At 43.6% G+C, this 16900-nt stretch overlaps 1 protein-coding gene across 1 annotated transcript in view; it reads left to right on the top strand.

Moving 5' to 3' along the window:
- The window catches only part of PKD2L1 (polycystin 2 like 1, transient receptor potential cation channel), a 68471-nt gene that overhangs the window by 12559 nt on the left and 39012 nt on the right, over window positions 1-16900 (top strand). Inside the window, exon 2 of the mRNA XM_088473892.1 lies at window positions 4866-4979. Coding sequence (XP_088330018.1) covers window positions 4866-4979 — 114 coding nt within the window. The remainder of the gene's footprint in view (window positions 1-4865; window positions 4980-16900) is intronic.

The following is a 16900-nucleotide window of genomic DNA, read 5'->3' as shown; positions in this document are numbered from 1 at the left end:
GTGCATATAGGTAAGTGTTGTATGTGGTTTCTGTACTTCCTGATGAAAATCTTGACGATTGAAACGTTGAAGTGAATACAGAGGTTTATGTAACCCTTCTTTATTGTGCTTGTTATTGCTGAGTGCCGCCGCTCCTTCATGACTTTATTTTGATACCATTGCGGAGGGCACCTTCTTTATATTTGGAATTTGAGTGCCGGGCCTGTGCTACTCTATATATATATATATATATATATATATATATATATATATATATATATATATACAGATCCAAAAAGCGGCACTCAACGGACTTTCAATAAGGACATTACTACAACTCCTTTTGCAATGTTTCGGGCTTTATTGCCCTTCGTCAGGCTGCATACACATCAATACTGTATATAGTATAAAATGGGATATTAGACTGTCGTAGAGTCTTTTAGCTTTGCCTTCTTCCATGATCCTAAAGGCCATGTTCAAATTAGCGCGATATTCAGCCTGTCACTGCACATAGTGGGTAATGATGAGAGGTACCTTACTGTTTTTGGGTTTTTTTGCTTGCATGGAGCACAAACAGAGACATGCAAGGCTTTCCTTCCTGGACAACCCAATTTTTATAAGCGCCAGAACCTTGCAGCTAATTGAATCTCGTGCTAAGAGTACTCATCTCCAATGTGCCAGTTGCGGTCGTTGTGAGCAGCAATAGCCATAATCGGCTCATCATCCTTCTTGTTTCCATGTCTCTGCTTATTAATAACCATGGGAAGATGGACTATGTCACAAGAGACTTGGGTAGGCTCATAGGGCACTTGGACATATAAAAAAATATATGACGATCGAAACATAATACATTCCATTAAAAGTATAACATCTATAGTAGATAACTGAATACAGTACATTTCTTTAATAGGAAAGTAAATACTAAGGCAGTAGTTCACAAACTAGGAACCACTGGGGCGCCACGGGGCACTTGCAGAGGTGCCATGGGTTGGTGGTCCAGTACCAGTTCAAGTTTATTTATGGTCAATGTGATAGACAAAACGAAAGCTGGTGGTACCAGTCATAGAATATGTGGTCAAACAGGAGCGCAACCCTGTCCACCACCACATAACTAAACTTAAGGATGACAGCAAAGCACAATTCAATACTTTTTAGTAAATGATTGGCCTAGGGGTGCCTTGAAAAAGTTTAGGAACCACTTTACTAAGGGCCTTAATCAGAGATGTATGTAAATCTGATGTTTACACACATCTCAAATGTTTTTAGTTCTGCACTTGCGTAGAAGTCGCACTGCGCATCTGCAGATCTGGGTATGCAATGTCGCTGGCAGTGCCCCAAATGCAGCAGCATGATTGACATGCTACTACTGTTTGGGGGTGGTGACACGGAGCTTCCAGAAAACGGGGGCGTCGGACTCTTTGGACACAGTTTCACTGGCCCTGGCAGCGTGATTTTCCCAGACATCCTGAGGGTCACCCAGTTGATCTGATGGCTGTAATATTGGATGCAGCAGCAGATCAGAGAAGCCATCAGAAGGCGTCTTTTAACTTAAGACACCTTATGCGGTTTTTGCACATTTTAGTACACTACGTCAGTCTCTGAACCAGGCCCTTAGCAGTGTTTTTATTATTGGTGATGCAGTGGGTGCATTACAGAAAACATTTTAACTGCAAATTGAAATGATCAATCCTCAAGTGTGTTTTTCTCCCACTCACAAGCAGCCTAGCGCTGAGGAGTTCCAGTAGCCACGCATGCCTATTGAGACCTGCCCCTTTCTTCTAAATAGATGTGATAATAAAAATTATCATCTGACAGAGATCCTATGAAACCTTCCTGGCTTTACAGGTCCACCATTGAAGGGCATGGGTAACGCCATCTCAAGCATTGCACCATTACTTCTGCAGTAAGATCCAAAATTAGAAGGATTGCAGGAAATATCATACTGGGCACTGTGCAAGGTTGTTCCAACAGACTGAACAGTTACACCATGGAAACTAATGGCTCCACAATTGAATGGAACACATGCCACTTACTGGGAGTATCCAAGACTCCAGATCCTCCAACAGCACCACCCCCTATGTGAAAATTAGATGAAGGTTGGCCTGCCAAGTTTTGCTTTTGTCATTTTTGAAGACCACAAGGCCCATTTGTTCTGTAGTGGATGTTTAATGTAGTGCTAGAATCACCTTCTAGGGTTCACTGCTGTTCATTGCTCTACCCCATACTGAGCCTTCTCACAATGACCAAACTCCTCTTGCTCCCTTTATTACCAGGTCTGGACGAGTTTCCAAACTTAATCCAAACTTTTAAGACTTTGTCATCTAGTCCCATCCCAATTTGCATTTTAGTTTTGTGATTGTTTACTGTGTTTATATTACTGTTGCTACATTCAACACGTCTGTTATACTGTCTTACACCCAAACTTACAAATGTTTCTTGCTTTGTTGGAGGAAGTTACATCATACCAACCCCTACAAGCTCAGACAGTGAGTCTGTAACAACCTTATGTGTCAGTTTCAGTTGTTATGCTAAGTAAAACACACTTTCTGCAACATTCCAGCATCCTGTCCTGTATTCTGCACACACAGTAATCTATAAGGGATGTAGTCACCATCCCAGCGGTCCAGGTGCCAGCGCTCAGAATACTGGCGCTGGAATCCCATTAGCAGTCGGAATCCTGTCTCCAAAAACCCAACCATCGGCATTCCAATGGTAAGTATTAGGGTTAGGGGGAGGGTTAGGTTTAGAGTTGGGGGTTAGGCACTAGGGGGAGGGTTAGGCTACTAACATTAAGGCGTTGGGATTCTGACTGTCGGGATGCCTCTGTTGGCATCCCGATCGCTATAATCCCATACCCAACCCATCTACAATATATCTAGTTTGTTATACGCATTTGTGAATCTTACAAATTGCTCCTTTATGAGGAATAGTTTATCTTCATAACTTGCTGATTACAGCCATAAAATCATGCAACAAATAGAAAATAAAGACATGTTATGAATCTGCTTCCCAGTTACTCGTCACGCAGGCTGACACATTGGCCTCTTGGGTTTTACAGGTTTCTGTGTTTTTTCTTGGTCCCTTCCATCTAACACATCTGCAGAGCATTGATCACCTGGACACTTATTCCCTGCAGTAAAAGCACTTCCCTCAGATATAAAATATAAAAGTTGGGAGAAGATTTGCGGATGGAGCTGGGGTAAAGGTGTCACTGATGCATTAGATGGTAATTGCTGAAATAAATTAACCCTGAGCTTACTTCTACATAATGATTCTTCATGGGTAAAATGTAATGTAATTGTGATAAATGTCTGCCTCAACTTTTGAATGCATTTATATTCATCCTTCATGCTTTTACGAGTTTTAAAGTTTTGTAGTGGTTGTGGTCATGTGGTTGTGTATAATAATATACTGTGTTTTGTGATATTAACACTTGTTTTTCTGTTTATGTCTGAGTACAAACTTACTGGTGATTTAAAAACCACTCTTGGTGCATTTAGAGATCACAAATGTTCAAGCTACATTCATAATCCAGATTTTGAAGAAATCAACTGAGAATAAGTTGTGTTTCTGTAGAAATCAGTTACGCATCTGGGAGAGTTGTCACAATGCCATGCAGGGTCAGAACTAGAAATGTGTGGCCCGAGTTTTAGTTTTGAAGGGGTCCTCAAATTTGTAGAGAGGAATATGTCTCTTCCTATTCCCAATCAGCCCCTACTCTCCCCTAAGCTACGCTCTAGGCCAGTGACCCACCTTCTCTCTGTACTTCCTGCCCAGAGAGAAAGAACTAATCAAAGTTGCTCTATGAGCAGAATTTAATTTTTGGGCCCTAGGATATGCACATGACGTTGTGGAACTGCAGATGCCTTGCAGGTGTCAATGGTCACTCACTCAAGCTCCCTGCTGCTGCCTCCATCTGAATAGATGGCAGAGGGGAGTGAGGCACAGGGCAGCAGCTACACAGGGCCTAATGGTAGTTACACCAATGCTATCATAGATTCATCAGGGCATTCAATAAAATCATTAACTTAAGGAAGTCTGCTATAAAGGTCTTCTTCCACAGATTAATTGAAGTCCAAGGCAACCCCATAGTTAAATGCTGAACTATCTGTGACTCCATATTGTTTATAATGTATATTATGTTGAAATCTTGCATAGCTGTCCTACACTAGTATATAGGTGGGCTCCTCTTATTTCACTAATACGGCAGCAGGACCTATTACTGTACATTACTGATGCTTCTAGTCATTGCACTTACATCATTGCATCAGTAATGATTAATGCGCAACTAGAAATAATAGCCATTGGGAGCTCTGGCCATCCAGTCAGGAGACATTTGTTGATTCCAGCCCTTTGTCAGATGTTCTATCAGGTAATTGGGAGTTTTTGTTCTACGTAAAATACATTTCACCATTTATTTTCTCCACACAGTGGAGGAAGCCATTTTGTGGGTTAGACCAATATTCATAAGAACAAAGTGATTCAGTTATGTAACAAGTCCCAACGTATTCACAGGCTGCATTCAAATTGGTATTATTAGTTTATCCAACAAAATAACTGCCTCTATTGTGATGTCACTGGTTCCTCATGATTCATAGACAGCAATAAAGTGAATATTGGCACAGCCTGTAAAATGGCTGCCTTCAATGTGTGCAGGATTATTAATAAACATACTGAAGGGTAATCATTTTCAGACCAAACACCACAATGCTAAATTTATGCTATTTAAGTCATGCAAAAAAAAACCTCCACAAAACAATAAAAGGATGTTTCTAAACTTCTCTTTTTGGAATGTATTTTTGCGATTATATTGTTAATTTGTAAACATGAGGGGATGTTGGGAGTATATACGGCAAAATAATTTATGACAAACTTTATTTTTACAGGACTTTGGGGAACAACTTTAACTGAAGATACAGCAGAAAATCGAGAGCTTTTTGTGAAAACCACACTAAGGGAATTACTTGTCTACATTATCTTCTTAGTGGACATCTGTCTCTGTAAGTTGAAAGATACAGTAAATTAACATTATGATGTGATTATAATAACTGTATTACTTTTTTTTTTAGTAAGCAGCACTATGGCTAAAGCATCATAATGTACAGTATTTGCCTTGTAAGCTATAGTATCTTGCATGTTCTTTTCCTGATTACAGCCCCCCAATCCTTGCTATATTGCTGATAGAATGTGTGATGCATGTTTAGAGGTGACAACGGAAACACGTTAGGAAGTTACAATAGTAGTGCATTTGTATAGCGGTGACACATGGCACAGTGTCATACATAATACAATACATGCACTTTATACAAAAGTTAGTGTGATGAAAAATCACATCTTGTCCTTTTTACTGTCCTTTCTTAATGGCGCTGTGTTGCATGTTTTGCACAGTGTTTTTACCGGGTTGGGTATGAGATCCCGGCAGTCGGAATGCCGCTGGTCAGAATACCGACAGCGGCATCCCGACACCCATAAGGAAAGGAGGTAAGACTAACCCTTACCCCTACCTCTCCCTGGTGCCTAACGCTAACCTCCCCCCCTAGTGCCTAAACCTAACCTCCCCCTCCCTGCACCCTAAACCTAACACTCACTCCCCGGTGCCTAAACCTAACCTCCCCCTCCCCTAGTGCCTAAACCTAACCTCCCCCTCCCAGCACCCTAAACATAACCCTCCACCCTAGTGTCTAACCCTAATGGGGGGCATCCACTAGACGATTTTAGCAGGCGATTGAACGATAACGATATTGTTATCGTTCAATCGTTTAAAAATCGTTTAAAAATCGTTTGCAAATCGTGTAGTAATTGTTTCTAACGATGTACGATGCGCGCTCCCGCTGGTCGTTTGATCGTCTCCTCCATCGACTGAACATGCAGGTCAATTTCACTTGATTGCTTACAAATCGTTTACACATCGTTCACACTGAACGATCAAACGATAAACCACTATCGGCCCACTATAGCTGAAAGCTCTCAATCACAGATTGAAACAACATAGTTTATCGTTAGATCTTTTGCAAATCGTTTGCAAATCTTTTGCAAATAGTTCAGAGTGGAAGATCAAATTTCAAGGGAAACTTCAAGGGAAAATCGTTAAGAGGTTGGACAGGGAGTAGATCGTCTAGTGCAGGGGTCTTCAAACTTGGCCCTCCAGATGCTGTGGAACTACACATCCCAGCATGCACTGCACATAGTTTTAGCATGCTGTTATATCAAAAAGGTGGCAGTGCATGCTGGGATGTGTAGTTCCACAGCAGCTGGAGGGCCAAGTTTGAAGACCCCTGGTCTAGTGGATGTGCCCCATAACCCTCCCCTAATGGCTAACCCTGCACCCTAACCCTCCCACTAACTTACCTTTGGGATGCCTGCGGTCAGGATTCTGGTGCCGGGGTCTCGATGCTGTCGAGATTTCGGTGCCGGTACATCGTCCGTCGGCATCCCGCACGCTGGGATGTTGACCGCATCCCGTTTTTACCAGCTAATTATGTTGTTTTTATTATTATCTATTATTAACAATATTCATATAGCACCAGCATGTTCACAATGCTTTACTATTTGGAACAAACTTAGTAATAAAACTAGATTAGGGGATATATTTACTAAAGTGAGAGTTTTTAGAAGTGGAGATGTTACCCATAGCAACCAATCAGATTCTGCTTTACATTTATCTAGCACCTTCTCCATTTCTAAAAACTCTCACTTTAGTAAATATACCCCTAGGTATTAACAATCCGACAGAGAGATAAGAGGGCCCTGCTCACAATCTTATAATCTAATAGGTGTTTAATACATGAGGTTAAGGGCCTGATTCAGAGGTGGATACTGACGGGTTTGCACACGTATGAATGTGCAAGGACTGAGACGCCCACTTTCAGGATTTGGAGACACCACCATCAGTCGCACCATCCAAACTTGCACAAGTCCTATGACAGGTGCTGATTTTCCATCAGAGTATGGCCTCCAAAGTGAACGATGAAGCGTCTGTGTATGCAAACACTTCAGCGACATTCCCCTAACACGGCCATAGGACGGACCATCTCTGTGCTTCTATTTAGCTGCCTCCCAGTCACCAACCAGGAGCTCACGACACTTTTCAAAGACATCACCTCTGTGTGTACACACTGTGTAACGCATGCACCGTAGGAGTTATTAGGGATCTTCACGTATGCACTATGCACAGTAGCAAAGAATCTCTCGACTCTGTGAACATCGGCATCGCGTGCTGCTGTGAATCAGGTCCTAAGTGCACAGATTGTTTATTGCCCCAGCCAGATAGCAAAATGTGCTTAGTGGGGCTACATGATCCAGTCACAGTGATGTTGACTTGGGAGTGAAATGGTTGTTTCACTATTAGGAGACTAAGGGGCTATTCCGCATCTTAAGAAACGGACGCATTTTCTAATTTCCACCCAACTGCTCATGCGTCAATCTCAAAATATGGTGTGCGCATGCACTGCGTGATACATCTGATGTAGCAAGTGGTTGCCACTGTGTCGGATCTTGTGCCAGCAGACACGAACTACAAGTAGGGCTTTCTAGAAGCACCTGGGCACAGGTATTAAGATGCACAAAACGGCTGTGTCTGATGGGAGTGTCGTCAGTGTGTAGCCAAACTTCAGTGGTTTATTTAGATATCAGATGCAGTTAGGGCACCTGTGTCAGTTGGATATTTTACACCAAGCTTGCGGCTAGTGCAACTCCAGATACTAATGACAGCTGAATTACAGACACAAAAAAAACGTGGGTGAAGGATCCTGGATGTATGAAAAGAAAGTAATACACACAATGACAGGTGGCTTTATTAGCACATCTGAGTCCGTAGGCTACCACGAGCAGACTTAAATTCTGTCGTGACTGTGTCTGACTCGGAAACTCCCCTCAGATGTATACGTTTTGAATGAACTGTGTAGTGCATACTTGCAGATATCCTGGATGTCCCCTCTGGGAGGGGACAGCCAGGTGAGAGGTCAAGGGGTCATGGGGCAGACAGATAGCCCTTTCCAGGGGCGTAGCACCACCATTGCATCATTGTGGCCCCTGCACCACTATACAAGGTCGCAATTCCAGGCATCGTCATGCGGGGATCTGGGCTATAATGCTACATTTCAGAGCAAATTGCATCATCAAGCCGCCCATGATCACCCACTTTTCCCGGGTGTGGGTGGTGGTTGGCCTCCGGGAGTCTCCTGGACATTCCTGGAGAGTAGGCAAGTATATGGCGTATGAGTGTTAATTTAGTAATTACATTGGTCTGTAAATGCATATACAGATGTTGCATGTTTCATTCAGCAATATAGTACAATTCAGTGATTGGCAAGGCAATATAGATGAGCAGGATAATGCTGCAATAACTATGCAGATTAGTGGTAAACTGCTGGTGTTAAGGAGGAAAAATATGATTGATACACTGTATTACTGGAGCCTGATCGCACTGCTGTTCATCTATAACAAACAGGCTCCATCTGTACTTGCATTTTCTCTGTGTCATTGTCTACATAGTGAAAGGAATGGTGAGTAACGGATCACCAGTATCAAAGAGGACATGCAGAAATCAGACTATTTTAAAATTGTTGTATTCGATCACAGAAGTCTCACTGTGGTCTGCAGTCAGCATGTAACCCTCCAGTATGCCCACTTCCCCCCACGAGAAGACAATATTGCTCCCTCCCTGCAACAAACACACTCTTCATACACTAATCTATGCATTTACCCTGAGAAACATGGGAAAATAGGTGCATAACGTCAGTGGGATAATCCTAAAAAGAGAAGTGCTTTGCCAGTTTAACTCCATAATACAGTACATAAAGCACATTATAGGAAAATGCTGCAAGCAGTCATGCTAAATAGTGAATGTGGTTTCATTGATGATTAGACTACTATGATAATGCACATGTAGAAAATAATCATACATGGACCATCAATCCATCATGTTCATAGCCGTGGGATCTATTACATTAATAATGTGGACCTAATTTACAAAGCCCTCTGGATGTGCACCAGACAACGCACTTATTTAAAAAAATAAAAAATAAAAAAATACATCATAACTCAATACCTTGTACAAATGTGGTTCTATAGCGATATCTAGGTTGATGGTGCTCCCCTGGCCCAAAGAGGATGCTAGTCAGCAAAAGAAGAAGAAAGGAAGGGCTCTTTGTTGGGGCACTCTTAAGTATTGATAAAACGTCAAAAAATATTAAAACATAACTTTTATTACTAGGCTGAATTTAAAATGAGTGACCTAACACAACATACAAACATGTGACATTTAAAGGAAATAACAGTATGGCAGTGGCAGTCAGTGGGACGGAGTGACCTCCGAGAGAGAAGGGGAGTGTGGAAGGCGGCAGTAACATCCAGTGTGGGAAAGGCGGCCACAGGGGGTCAGACACTGGGGCAGTTACATACAGAGGCAGTGTCCCACTACTGGAGAGGAGAGACCTCCGGCTGGGAAGGGGGACTAGGGAGAGTGGTAGTAAAGTCCAGACGGCTGTGGGTGAACAGACACCAGGGGAGGATTTACATGCAGTGGCGGTAGCGGGGGGGAAGGGGTTTTGTGCTGCGAACACTGGCTGTGGAAGGGGGAGAGTGGCTAGAGCAGCAGGGGCAGCCAGCGGGGGAAGGGTGGCCGCAGGTAGGCTGGGACAGGTGTCGGGAGGTGTCTGAGGGGAGACGCAGGGCTGTGGCTGCAGGCTGAGAGGGAATAACCGGGGCAGGGACTGCAGGCTGGAAGCGTAGGCAGCATAGCTAAAAGGAGGAAGGTATCACAATTCCAAAATGCTGACTCGCAAATAGAGCACATTTTTGGAAGTGATACTTTAGGCAAGGAGGCATGATGAATGCCTCACAGCGAGTTCAAAACATAACTGTCACAAGTGATAATTATGTAATGATGAATAGGCCCCACAGTCATTCGTTCAATCAGACACGGCAGTCTGAGTGGGATACAATAAAAGTAAATATAAACCATTACAACGATACCAGTAGTAGTCACAGTGGTCCGGTCTGTGCACTGGTTAGAAGAAGCGCGTTTCGCCAGAGACGGCTTGTTCACCTTACCAACTTTTGCCAACTAATGCCCTTATTATGCTTTGTTGCATCTTGATGGCCCACCCAGTGCATGACAAGGTCCACGCCTAAATTGCGCTCTTAGGAGATGTTTCAGCAAACTTAAAGTGTACCTAGCTATGGAAGGAGGTGGAAACGTGAATAGGCGCAAAAGTGTACAAAGCACATCAAAGTCCAAACTTCCACCTAGTAACCACCACTTTAATTTATTTCCTCTATTGTTTTAAAATACAGATCGGTTTAACCTCAAGTATGCTTAAAAATGCTTACATTTATAGAGGGGACATTGAGGCTGCCTTATTACGTAATGTGCTTTTTATAATCTAGATTTGTGTTTCTTTTACACTGGAAAAACTGCACCTCTCTGCTGAAGTGCAATGGAAGGTGCAAATTGTTCTCATTAAGAGCATAGAATGAGACATGTTCTCCATCATATCTGAGCCTTACCTACAAATGTCCCCTTTTCAATCCTGTCTCATATCAAAAAACTCATTCAGCAAAATAAAATCTCTGTTTTGCACAACTCCTTGAAAGTAGGCGCATCTGTCCTCACTCCATCCAACTCTTTATCAGAAAGACTGGTGCAAACCTCTGCTCATCTACAAAACAAACCATCTTGTTTCGCAATAACACAAAAACATGCGTTTTGACAAAAAGAAAGATGCTCTTGCCCAAACTGAGGTGCACAGTACATCAAATGTGATTCTGCCCTGTACCTTTGAATCTTTTTTTTTTATTCAAAAGTTTCTAAAGCAATTTTGTGTGTTCTCCAACGGCTTAATTCAATTGGCTCCTTTATCCCTCGTCCAAACTCGGACTGGCCCAGTAGACGGCCTGATAATTTTCCTGGTGGGACCCACTGCTTCAAGGCCCCAATCCTTTCTGTCAGTTGTGGGACTTAGCAGGCCACGATGGCGGGGACAGTCCAGCATGTTCTTCACTGGGTGGGAGGGACAAGACAGGCAGACCTTTGACCTTCTGGTCCCACAGGCAGCAGGAGTCCAGAATGCACTAAGAAAGCAGAAGCTTCAGCAGCGATGTGGTTGTCCTTCAGGAGTGTGCTCTTCCGTCTGCAGCCCTCCCCTCTGCTTCACGGGGATCCATCCAGCTGCAAGCACTGCAGGGAGCATTGTAGTAGCACAGGAAATGTAAGTGGTACGTGGTTAGATGTTTGATGCCTGCCCTGTCTGTATCCCATATCCTGAGTCTGCCTATCCTGTCTGTGTTCCATAGCCTGTGTTTGATATCCTAAGTGTCTGCCTGTCCTGTCTGATTTCCATATCTTAAGTGTCTGCCTGTCCTGTCTGTGTTCCATATCCTAAGTGTCGGCCTACCCAGTCTGTGTTCCATCGCCTGTGACTGCCTGTCGTATCTGTGTTCCATGGCCTGTGTCTGCCTCTCCTGTATGTGTCCCATATACTAAATGTATGCCTGTCCTTTCTGTGTTCCATATTCTAAGGGGTATATTTACTAAAGTGAGAGTTTTAGAAGTGGAGATGTTGCCCATAGCAACCAATCAGATTCTACTTAACATTTAACTAGCACCTTCTAGAAGATATTAGCTAGAATCTGATTGGTTGCAATGGGCAACATCTCCACTTCTAAAAACTCTCACTTTAGTAAATATACTCCTAAGTGTTTATTGATTCTGCCTACACATTTACCTTTTCTGCCTGTTGTCTTGTCAATGGGCCTGTAAGTTGGGAGGTCAAAGTGGTGCTGGCATTTTTTCAGCGGCCCCTATCAGTACATTCCCTGGTGGGCCATTCATGTCCCAGTCTGACACTGCCTTTGTCACAGTATACTGCAAGAGAGCTCAGGGCAGCATCATGGCACTTCAACCACTTAGACTGCTGCAGAGCTTATCCCAGCTTATCGCAGATGAAGTACAATGACATTTGGTGTGAGAAAAAGCTACGGCCACTGCATCGCTGCACTTCTTACACAGATTCAGACTCAGTCGCACACAGAAGTACAGAGTTTGCACATCTAATTGATCAGTGAAATCTAGCAAAGTAGTTTTGTCACTTTCAGCAAGAAGGATGCTCGTGACGGCCGACACCTGACTCCTAGAGGAGGTATTTGCCCCAACTTGAGCAACAGTGTATGAGGACACATCTGTACCTCATACTTGTTGAAATATTGGGTGGGAGATGTGAGATGATTCATATATCACGTCACGATCGCGTCATTGACAAGCAGGGGACAGGGCCATGATGATGCAATTCCCCCACCAATCACCTTACTAAGCCCACTACACTACCCACCTCACTGGGAAAGTGGGTGATATCCAGGAGGCTGGTCTACTCTGTTGAAAGTCTGGGAGAGCTCTCCAAAATGTAATAATCTCACAGACATTCTGGGAGATTGGGCAAGTGTGTACTAACTGCGAACTCGCATAGTAACTGCAACAATGTTTTCTCACAACCAATGTTCTACAACAGTCATGGGCAAAGCTGGCTACACACACAGCGATATTTTACCCGATCTGGCCGATTCCGACACATTGGAATGACAGACGTTGTTAAATATGGCCAAATTGAGAGTAAATCGTGAGTCCCCACTCACAATCACGATGCGATGCACGTCCCCGCTGGTCGCACAGCGCATTGTTAGATCTGCCGTGCAGTAGGGCAGATCTAACAATCTAGGACCTGTTGCACTGTGAAAGTCTGGATGCAGGAGAGATCGTTTGAAGATTGGACACCAAATCGTGTGGAGATCGTGTGCTGAGCTGCCGGGGAGAGTTTCAAGGAAAATCATACACATCGGCTCATCGCGTGCAGATCGCTATGTGTGTGGGCACCGTAAGACATTTCAATGGTTGTGTATGCTACCCTTCAGCCTTCAAAAGAGCTGCATATTACCATTTTTTAACAATGACAAAATAACCAAAAAAATGTTTGAACAGCTCCATCACTTGCTCCAAAATAGCTTCACATTCTCTCAGACGGGATGTAGTGAGCAGACCGGCGGCCGCGAGGTCTGCTAAAAATCATAATTTTAATCCTGTTTAAACACAATATGAATCTATCTATTTAAAAATTTATAAATATTGTATAAATTAAAAGATTACAAAAGCCGGAAGTCACCGCGTATCCTACTTTAGGTTACACATGTAAACATATCCTCGTGCAATGTTAAGTCCCGTTTGTCAGAAGTAATTGAGCCAGTCTGAAGCTCTGTGGACCGGAATTCCACCAGCGGAATGTTGGGATTTGTAGTCTTCTGCTCCTAATACGAAGAACCATTAGCATCAGGAGACTATTAACATTGTGATTGTTATAGATTTTTAAATAGATAGATTTATATTGTGTTTAAACAGGATTAAGATTATGATTTTTAGGACTATTTATATGTATATATGTGCAATCATTTGTAATGAAGATGGCTCCTCCCAGTGATGAGGTCTTAATTGCCAGGGGTATATAGGGAGCTCATGGTCACTACACCCTCATTGCCTTGACAAAGACCTTGAAAGGTAGAAACACCTTGGTGCAGAGGGTGATCACAGAGCCAGTGTGGGACTGATGAGGATTGATGGCTGAGGTTTGCTTGGAAACATCTCTTCAGTTATTATATGTATCTTTTTCACCTGATTCTGGTAGGAGGCTAACTTCACCTGTGATGATGTATCCATATTGACTATAAGGAAGCCCAAAATACATCCTGGGGCTATACTTCTTATACGTGGATTACTTTGATGTGACTGTTTTTTTAATTTATGTGAATTATTAAATGTGTTAATGGTATTTGTGCTGCATTGAAGCCTATTATTCCTAGAGGTAAGGTCCTTGGGACTTCCCTTGGGTAAATCTGTTGCAATTATTATTTGTTCTGTGCAACAATTTGAAGTAGAACAATCTGCACTAGATTGTATCTTTGTTCTCTTTTGCATGTGGTGAGACAAAAATATCTTAACACTCACTGTTATTTGAAGACGATAAATAAATGAAAAATAAATACTGTTATATCTAAGATAAATAGTATTTATCTTTTTTTTTTTTTTTTTTAAACATAACGAGGCGCTGGGGTGTGATACCTTACCTTATATGTGTACAAGAAGGGAGGTTAGGGGGAGAAGGGGGGAGGGTGAGTATACCTACCCGACCCCTGTCAGGATGCCGCTGTCGGTATTGTGGCAGGAGGCATCCTGACAGCCGACATTACATACCGATTCCCTCTCAGACACCCAATTGCCTCAAAATGGACCTATGGCAGGGGCACACAGAGGGGGGGTTCTGAATACCCAGAAACCCCCCGTTCCCGCCGATCACCAAGTGTAGTGTGGACCGCAGTGAGTGCGATCCGCACTACACACTAACAAACACACCGCTTCCGGCACCGCGTAGTACGCTCGTACAACCCGGCGGTGGTGTGTTTATTTTAGCAGCCAATGAGAGTCAGACAGACTCTCATTGGCTGCTGCGTCCACGGAGGGAGCCGGCTGGAGCTCACTCATGAGCTCCGCCTTCCGGCTCCCCACACCAGAGGGAGGATGACGGGAGAATAGTGCAGAACGGGCCGGGTGGAGTGGACAGCGGCGGTTGCAGCAGGAGCAGGGATTCAGGTAAGTTGTGTTTTTGTGGGGGGGGGGTTGTGTGTGTGTGTGTGTGTGTGTATGGAAGGGGCACAGACACTGACACTGCATAGGGTGGGTGCTACTGGGGGCACTGTATAGGGGAGTGGTTGCTACTGTGGGCACTAAATAGGGGGGTGGCCCATTCTGGGGGCACTGAATAGGGGGACTACTACTGGAGGCACTATGTAAGGGGCACTGCAAAGGGGGGACTACTACTGGGGCAGTGCAATGGGCAGACTACTATTGGGGCACTATATAAGGCACTACTGGGGCACTGCAAAAGGGGGAGTACTACTGGGGGCTCTATTTAAGGGGCACTGCAAAGGGGGGACTACTACTGGGGGCAATATATAAGGTACTACTGGGGGCACTGCAAAAGGGGGACTACTACTGGGGGCTCTATTTAAGGGGCACTACTGGGGGCACTGCAAAGGGGGGACTACTACTGGGGGCACTATATAAGGGGCACTGCAAAGGGGGGATTACTACTGGGGGCACTATATAAGGGGCACTACTGGGGGTACTGCATAGGGGGGACCACTAATGGGGCCACTGCATAAGGGGGACTACTACTGGGGTACTGCAAAGGGAGGACCACTACTGGGGGGAGGGGTGTTTTTAATAAATCATGCTGGCTGTATTTATTTGCCTGCTACATTCATGTTTTTACTGATAGGGAGAGGTGTGTGTGTGTGTCCAGTCCTAGGCTGAGTGGTATATTTAGTGCTCCTAAATCCTGTGTAAGCTGTTTCTATCTGTCTGTCTATCTATTTATTTGTGGTTAGATGTTTTTTCATTGGTTCGGTACCCAAGGATTTGGAAACCCCCTTTCAAAATCCTGCGTTTGCCACTGTATGGTGTCCCTGGATCCACTTGGTGTGATTGAACACAGCCACTTAAAAAGGCCAAATAACGATAATCTTTCAACTGCATTCACCAACAAGCATAAAAATGATCTGATCACTCTGATTACTATTGTGCTTTATTTTATTGGCACATATTGCCGACACTGCAGTGTGATTGTGCAGCTTGAGCAAATGTGTGGAAACAAAGAGAAAAGAATACAGTCAACTGCCCTCATGGGAAACAAGACATATAATCTAACATAAAAAGTGATCTTTATAAGCCACATACTGTATGCATATTATTACTCACTGGACAATACATAGGGCTCCATTTACTACAATCCGCATTAAAATGCAGATTGTAGTGTGATATTACCGACTGAATTCGCATTCAGGCAATATCACAGGGATTTATTAAAAATCCCTTGCAGGGACAGAGCTTGTGATAAAGCTCTGTCCCTGCGAATCCCATCTGCAGCCTTATCACTGTATTTTTCGGGAAAAATACAGTGACAAGGTGCCTGCGCATGCGCCGACCAGCCGCCGCTACCCGCCCCCTCCACCCGTGTGATCGCTCCATCCTCCCCCATTCCTTAATTTCACTTGCCTCCGAGGATCGGTGCTCCAGTGATGTCCTCCGTGGCTCCGGTCAGCTGGCCTCCCATCCTGCACTGTGACCCAGTCAACTGACTGGGTCACAGTGTAGGATGGGAGATCAGCTGACCGGAGCCCCATTCTCCGGTCCCTGGACTCAGGTAAGTTTTTTTTTTTTTTGGCAGTGATCAGCTTGTGTTCTGTTAAGACCACACTGCTGATCGCTGGGGCCGGCTTCACGCTCTGCTCTGCATGTTAGAGCAGAGCAGGAGTCCGGTAACCGGGGGAAACTCTGGATAACGCCACCTCCAGTGTTATTATCACAGGGCTTCCCCCGGTATTTTTTCACAATTTATTTTTAGTAACATTGGCCATATTGCATTTCCCATTTCAATTATGGGAAATGTGATCTGCCTACTAAAAATATGTGATAATTAGTGCTTGGCGTAGAATTTTACGAATTCTACTGCAATTGCCCTTTAGTACGTATAGGTGATACTAAAATAATGTGAAAAGGGTGCGAAAACACCCCTTTTCACATTATTTTAGTAAAAATAATGTTAATAAATAGAGTCCATATTCCCTGTACAGAGCTGCAAAATATGATTAACACAGTAATAATAATAATAGCTATGCCTCTGATTACAAGATACAATAAATGAAATGGCAATTGTATTGTGTTTCCACAACTTACCACATTTGTAAATGATTTAATGATCATATCTTAACCTCTGTTGTATCTGTTACATAAGATCTCTATGTTGTATGTGTGTTACTTGCACTTTGTTAACTTATGGTAGGAAAACTGGTGTAATTGCCTTGTTATGAATGCCAGGGA

Source organism: Taudactylus pleione, unplaced genomic scaffold, assembly GCF_031769625.1.
Source record: "Taudactylus pleione unplaced genomic scaffold, aTauple2 ptg000016l, whole genome shotgun sequence".
NCBI lineage: Eukaryota > Metazoa > Chordata > Amphibia > Anura > Myobatrachidae > Taudactylus > Taudactylus pleione.
The sequence above is the reverse complement of the archived record's forward strand: the minus strand, read 5'-3'. Positions and strand labels throughout refer to the sequence as shown.